This window comes from Bradysia coprophila, chromosome II (genome assembly GCF_014529535.1).
Source record: "Bradysia coprophila strain Holo2 chromosome II, BU_Bcop_v1, whole genome shotgun sequence".
NCBI lineage: Eukaryota > Metazoa > Arthropoda > Insecta > Diptera > Sciaridae > Bradysia > Bradysia coprophila.
Window position 1 is genome coordinate 3,374,249 of NC_050735.1, and position 7,356 is coordinate 3,381,604.

General features: G+C 38.2%; 1 protein-coding gene across 2 annotated transcripts; it reads left to right on the forward strand.

Moving 5' to 3' along the window:
- Positions 1-3,259: 3,259 nt before the first annotated feature.
- LOC119066592 (dentin sialophosphoprotein) lies at positions 3,260-5,865 on the forward strand. 2 transcript variants are annotated; one of them, XM_037169151.1, is made up of 6 exons: positions 3,260-3,559; positions 3,618-3,759; positions 3,818-3,898; positions 3,997-4,038; positions 4,118-5,520; positions 5,582-5,865. In XM_037169151.1, the coding sequence occupies exons 1-6, from the start codon at positions 3,383-3,385 to the stop codon at positions 5,831-5,833; spliced, it is 2,097 nt and encodes a 698-aa protein (XP_037025046.1). In that variant the 5' UTR covers positions 3,260-3,382; the 3' UTR covers positions 5,834-5,865. The 2 variants fall into 2 exon arrangements, with proteins under 2 accessions (XP_037025046.1, XP_037025056.1); XM_037169161.1 differs by having other exon boundaries at positions 3,282-3,559; positions 4,000-4,038.
- The last annotated feature ends 1,491 nt before the right edge of the window (positions 5,866-7,356 follow it).

Here is a 7,356-nt window from a genome sequence, read left to right on the forward strand (position 1 = left end):
TTTTAATAAATTAAGGAGGAATAATGAGGTATTTATAAAAATAGGGAAATAAGGAGGTGTGAGAGGCCTGTAAATTGCCGTATTCGTTTGTTCCATTGATTCAAAGGCTTTGCATTTGTTTCACTGCACGTAGCAATTATTTGTGTTTACTGTGGTCCTCTACTGGATGGGCATTCTACTGCAAGGAGTGTAATATGGTTTGACTGGATTGGGTACGTAAAAATGAAATACATAAAGATCTGAACAAAATAATTTTTAGCCCAACACAGGACCTAATACTATTGGGGTCACTGTTTATTGGAGCAAGTAAAAATAATTTTCTAAGTTTCGTGTTTGCTTCTATCAAAAGGATATACTATTACTAGGACCAGACTGTCGAGTAGTTCAACAATAAAACTAAAAGTTTGACGTGATTCGCTTTTCGTAATTTTTATTCGGCATAGTCAAATGTTCAATTCGACAGTACTACTGATTGCAATCATGGAAGACGTCATGATGTTTCTTAAATTCGTTTAGAGTTATTTTCTTATCACGGTTTGTATCGGCTTTGGAGAATATTTTCTCAGTGACACGGTCAATGGATCCAAAAGTCTCTCTAGGACATACATTTAACAATGCTTCAACCAATTTCCTCACTTCCGGGTTATCCAAGTGACCGCTATAGAATTTAGAAGAATTTTTGTACAATATTTTGTAAAATATTATTTGTAGGCATTGAAGACTTACTCATGATTAAGATCTAATACGGAGTGAAAAGAAATTTACATTAAATTAAATCGTAAATTAAATCTGGCTCATACACGTAATAAAATTCGTTAATTACATACCAGCCTTCCTGAATTCAGCATTGGGATCGGCAGCTCGTACAGCAAAGATGTTTATTGCGAATAATATTACCACAGAGAAAATGAATATCTTCATTTTGATTCAAAATCCAACTTCACGAAATAATTGATCACGTAAATACGTGCGATTTGCTTGTAGATTTTACCAGCAATGAATAAATTTACTTCAGCCAATTGTCTTTTTATATGAACTTTTCTTTGTTTGCTCTTTGCCTGTTTTATCGGGCTGAAGTTACCCCAACGCCAAAATTCAGACTAGTAACAATTTATGCTTACTAGTACATAACGCGTACAAAGTACATGACAAATATAAAGAGTTATGCTACAGCAGTTTTATACTTATGATTGCTTCGAATTTGGGTCGGACTCAATGTTCCTCAATTCTGAGTTGTGTGTATTTGGTTCGGCCCAATATGTTCAGAACTTATGACTGCTTCGAATTTGGGTCGGACCCAGATGTTCGTGAACTCTGAGTTGTGTGTATTTGGGTCGGTCCAAGATGTTCAGAACTTATGACTGCTTCGAATTTGGGTCGGACCCAAATACACACAACTCAGAATTGAGGAAGCAGTCCCAAGTATAATTAATTCTTATTCTTGTTTGTTAATAGTATTTTTCGTACCAAGACAGGAAACGACGATTTTTTCAGCAATTAGGACGTGTGCTGGAAAAATTCATTTCATGCTTCGTGCTTCACTCCGTTCGGCATACAACTCGCGAAATTGCCTAAAATCAATCGTGCAAATCAGGTACACAAATGACTACTTCCTGTCGAGGTACGAAAAACGTTTTGTGCACAGGACAACTGAAATAGACAAAACACATCAATTTACTTGAAAATACACACACTTCACATTCACCATATTAGATTTGATCAATCGTACAGTCATGGAAAATTTCATGTAATTCCTTTCACGCACCATAAATCGTAAAGAAATGATTTCGCCTTCGGCTCTGTCTGGAAACTTCTCACACGCTAAAAAAGACTTTAATGCCACTTAGCCTCATAATATGCAAAATTTGAAAACTTTAGATGCCTCTGTGGCATAAAACGTTGCTGGTAAACTCGACGCAAAGTACTTTATTAGACTCACCCAGGCAGGAGCGCTTGTTTGACTAGGGACCTGAATAATCTATTAGCCGTATGTTTTTTGCGAATTAAAATTTTCAACTTATATCAGTGTTCATTTGAGTTCATTTTCATACAGTGTATTAGGTACCTCATTTGACGTTTCAATAATGAACCGCTCCTGTCAGGTTTACTTTTACTCTGCCGTGATCGTTCGGGAAACACTGACATTTCTCAATGAAAAATTATGGCAAAATATGTCGTATTGCAGTTGTTCGGTTCACAAAATAATTTGTGTCGTAGATTATTTGTGCTTTGCGTATTATTTGTGACCCAAAAAATACAAAATTCAGTTAAATGACATGAGTCATGATCGGGTACTGTATATCAAATAAAAACACAAAACAGAGCTAAAGATAAAATAAAGTTGAATTTCCAAAATAAATATAGCACACATTTTATCGGAATTAATGGGATATGCTTTTCTGATTCTAACTGCGCAGATCATTGTCGGACTAACATTTCTCCATCAGATAATCCATACAAATGCAAAAGACCTGCAGATTAAAACCGAGACATGTTCCAATGCAATTGTTATTACTCTTGACTTGACTTTCGTAATAACAAGCTTGCCCCTGTGGGCCATGCCATGAGATTATTGGACGTGAGGACTTTGACTTAAATGATCACGATTGAAAATTAAGTCCTAATCCTCCCTTTTCTCTCTCCTAGACTCGGTTCATTGTACACCAGAGCACCATTGGGCCACTACTTGCATTACTTTGACTTATATACCAAGCGTGAAAAAATGTAACTAACTCAAGCACCGTCGTTCGATCTATGTGGTCGGACTAACTACTTTGATAATATCATAGTTTTCCGTTCAATACAATGGGTTGTGATGAAAGTTCATGGTTTGACCGTCGAAACTGATCGCCAGCGCCAATCTCAACATTTTCTTTTTGATTTTTCACTTCAATGATCTATTGAAATTGAGATATAGACTCAATAAACCGATTTATTCAACGTATATTACATGCCTGAAACATAAATAGTTTCACAAATTGTGTATTTACTGAGCGTCATAGACCTGAAACGTCATTCTTCTTCTTCTTAAAATGGCGAAAATCACAACCCATTGTTATTACTCGAGGACAAAATTTAACTCAAGTCATTATCAGAACAAGCGAGTATTGTAAGTAGCGTAATTCACCACTTATTGGTACGTCCTCCGATAGTCATGCAGACATTTCACAATGTACATTAGCACTACCTTTACAGTAAAATTCCTTAGAGCGTATCAGCTGTCAGCTGCACACGAAATTTTTATGGTTATGTTGGTATATTTTATTTGACATCTTCTGTCAGTGATTGTTTTAATATCGTGAATGTTGTGTTGATATTCCAAACAACACAACTCGATTTCCTTTCATACTTTCGTAAGCGATAGGATTTTACAGAATCAAAAATGCCTACGGAACACAAGAAAACTAAACTCAAGGCAAACGTTGACATTAAAGTAGAAGGTGGTCAGGATTTACACCCGTTGGGTCACTACATAGATGACAGAGTCGAGCTCATTCGTCAGATTTTCATGAGCTTGAAATCGAAGACAATCAAATCAATTGCACCCGATTTTCTGCAGGTATAAATAACGGACTTTACTGCTGACGTTGTTAAGTGACCGAATTAAATTTGTCCAGGGAAAAAGTTTGGAAACGATTCAAGAGTACTGTCTGGATGAGTTGCTTGGAATTTCGAAGAAGCGATTGCAATCAATCATCAATTCCACTCAGTGTCCAGATAATACTGACAGTTCAGACTCGGATGTTGAAAATATTGAAGGTATTAAGTTGAATCTAAGCTGTAACACACTTCAAACGAACAAACATTAATTATTCAGAGCACATATCGCTGGAGGAAATATCGTCAGATTCTGCTGACGAGGCGTTGCGTGCGAATAAGTCTAAAGGGAAAGCAAAAGGTAAATTTTTTGGAGAAGTTTTCGACTCTTAAGCTAACATACATTTAACCACTGTACCGACTGTACTCATGAAACATAACCTTGGCTTACCTTTACAGCAGCAGATAACAAAAATGGCACAACTGAGGCTTCGGGATCAGGTAAGAATGTCTAAATTTACGGAAAAAACAGACAACAGAGCTTCTTAATAACCAATTCCTTTTCTTTCCTTCTCGCTAGGCAAAAAAGAAATTTCTGTGCTGGAACTTCTGGAGCTGCAGGCTCGCGCACGTGCAATCAGATCTCAGTTAGCTCTGGAACCGGTTACTAAAATAGAATTGGATTCCGAAAACGATTCCGATGGCAGCTCATCGGCTAAAGCCGGTAAGAATTCAACAGCCACCACATCTGACAACAGCAAAGATCAAACGAATTCCGCGTCGAAGAACACTGTTCAAGATACCAATGGCATGCAAATCATTAAGCCAACGGTTCCAGCTGTGAAACCAGTACGACTAAAGCGAAACTTCCGACAACGGCAAAACGAGGATTACGATCCGGATGAAGATGACGATGAAACGAAATCGGTAGATAACACTGAGCCGAAGGAGAAAGATAAGAAATCGGACGATGAAAAGATCGATGAAAAAGACGAAAAGATTGTGGAAAGTGAAGAATCGGTTGAAAAGAAGCGTGATGCACCGGAACGTAGCCCATCGCCAGATCTTATACCGATAATTCAAGAACCGGAAACCTATTGCATTTCCAGTGATTCGGATGAGCCGGGCAGCTCTAGCGTTCCTAAGTACATTACATATCCGACAGTTGTTCGTGAAAAATTGCCCGAAACGGAAGACGAATTGTTTTTGAAGAAGATCAAGGAGGGAAGTTCGGTCGATTTGAGAGATTTGATAAAAGCTAGACGAGTGGACAAGCATACAGAGAGCGGTGTTGGTAATAGTGAGACTCAAATTGACACGTCCAACGATACGGTCGAAAGCTCAACGCAAGTTATATCGTCGTCAAACAAAACGAATGAAAAATCTCCGCTGAACACAAACGAAACGCAGCAAGTAGATAAAGATGCAGAACCGGAGGAGCCAGAAGAAGGTGAGCTGACCGACGGCGATGATCAAGACGAAATGGAAGCGAATCAAATTATGATTCTATCATCGGATGACGAGACCGAAGTAAACTCTAAAAAGAGCGATAGAAGAACGGTGAGCCGAGAGGAGGCTACTAGTGAAAAGGTGGATGATGAAACGTCTTCGGAAAGTTCAGACTCCAGTTCCGGTAATGACTCAGATACTGATAGCTCAGATGCTCCAATATTCAAAGAAGCAGACGATGACGATGACATCATCGACTTGGGAAAAGATGAAGACTTGGACTTTGAGGTGGAAAGCAGTGAAACGAAAACTAAAAAATCGAAGAAAACAAAAAAGAAATTGAAGAATGCCGTTAAGTTGGCTGAAGCAGTACCTGGTACTGTGGAAGAGGAAGAGATAAAATCTGTCGAAGAAGCTGTTGCGGCTGAAGTTTCCAATGAAGTAGTCAGTGAAATAGCCGAAGTATCAGAGTCGACTAATGACAATGCAGCGTCCAAGGAAGAAGAGCCGTCTACAGCTGAAGATGCTGCAGAGGTAACTAATTTTCTCAATCTAAAATATCTCCAAATTTCACATTTCGATGAAACTTTAACAGAATGACACATGGCAAACTCGTTGGCTACGCGGTCGTAATGTTACAAAGGTAATGGCTACGTCACGTCTAGCGAACAAGGTTCGAACAAAAATTAAACAAAAGAAATCCAAACCGGAACCGGAAACAGTTAATCAAGACTCTAACGACGTGCCGGCAACCGAAACTGTAACAGTCGGTCCACCGGTGGAGGAAGGCAGTGTACAACACTATGAAGTGTTGGCAGCCCAAGAAACTGATAACAAGAATGAGTGAAATAAAATGTTGCCAGAGCAATTGCAAAAGCCAGCTCGTTCGATTTTTGATTATGAGAAGAAAGAAGTCTGCAACGATGAAAGAGGTAAGTCGGAAAGTTGCATTATAGTAGCGTATCCCAACAAAGATTTAAGATTGAGAAAGTTCCACCTATTAACTGACACAAAAATACTGAAAAATCACAGCTCAACTCATCTCACTGTTTCTGAAAGTTAAAAGAAAAGAAAATTCATAGGGATCCAGGGAGTGCGTGTGTGCAAATAATGTTTTTTCCCCGGTTCCCAAAGCCACTAAAATTTGACCAAATTTCCCGCTCATAATATTGGGATTTCATTTATTTTGAATCTTACTGAAGCAACATACCTATGTAAATCCTCTTTAAGGTTCCTGAACACTTATGGCATCAGTTCATGATAATTTTTCAATAATGTTAACAAACAATGCTTTTCTTCAAATCATCCGAAAGGCGCGTGTGAAAAAAGTTGTGAATGTAGGGAGCCTTTTTTGTTCGATCACTATTACAGTTCAATGACAAGGCTTTTTTCTATAGTCTTACTTACGCCTCCCGTTGAATACTCACCTGTTATCATCTAATCATTTAAATTCCTGTATGTTTCCCACTCATCTCGCTATTTTTACGATTTTCTAGTTTTTCAGTCAGTTCTCGATGGCAAGGACCGATTTTCCGTTATTTGGTAATTTTCCGATTTCTGGTCATTTTCCCATTTCTAGTCATTTTCCCGCGTTTTTCTTCTTTTCATTATTTCTACCCGCTAGATTTCCCTGTATCGGAGCGGAGAATGAATATACATTCAAGGGAGGAACCTAAATCCCGTTACAATCGTTTACTTATTCGTTTCATACGTTTGTATTAGTGAGCGTTGTGCACAAAAATCAAAGTCCTACTTACGCATTTAGGTGGTCAAATCGACTGCTCTTGCCTGGCTTACTTTACTCTGCCAAGTCCCAATCAGTGAAATGATTTTCTCAATTGCCATCAAACCTACGTAGCGCCTAAGTAATTTCGCAATAAACAAACTGTACGAGCAACCAGGTTAGTCGTATTCATTGATTATCATTGAAAAATCACTGAATTTACCTAACTTTCGATGCATGCAATAACTACAGGGTGTGAGAAACTTTGAAATAACAAGTTGAACAACACCGATGTTGACAAAATACACCTAACGCTTTGCTGCATTCAAGTATGTATATGTCGTATATTACCCTCCTTCGAACGGTATATTCATGACCTTATAATACAGAAACCGAACATTACTTTCACACATCGTACGTCCTTCATAAATTTCACTTTCCCTTTTAAAATACGACGACCCCTAACTGGACGTCTCTGTTTCATTCAACCATATGTTGTGCGTGGGGGTATATTGCGCGCGCATTAATTTGTAATCGACGTTCGTGTAACCACTTTTTTTTCTCGTCTTTGCGATTACATTTCGGGGTTTTCGTATATGTTTTGGTGGTCCTATTCAAAAGAAACAATTTTTTTTTTGTATATTTCG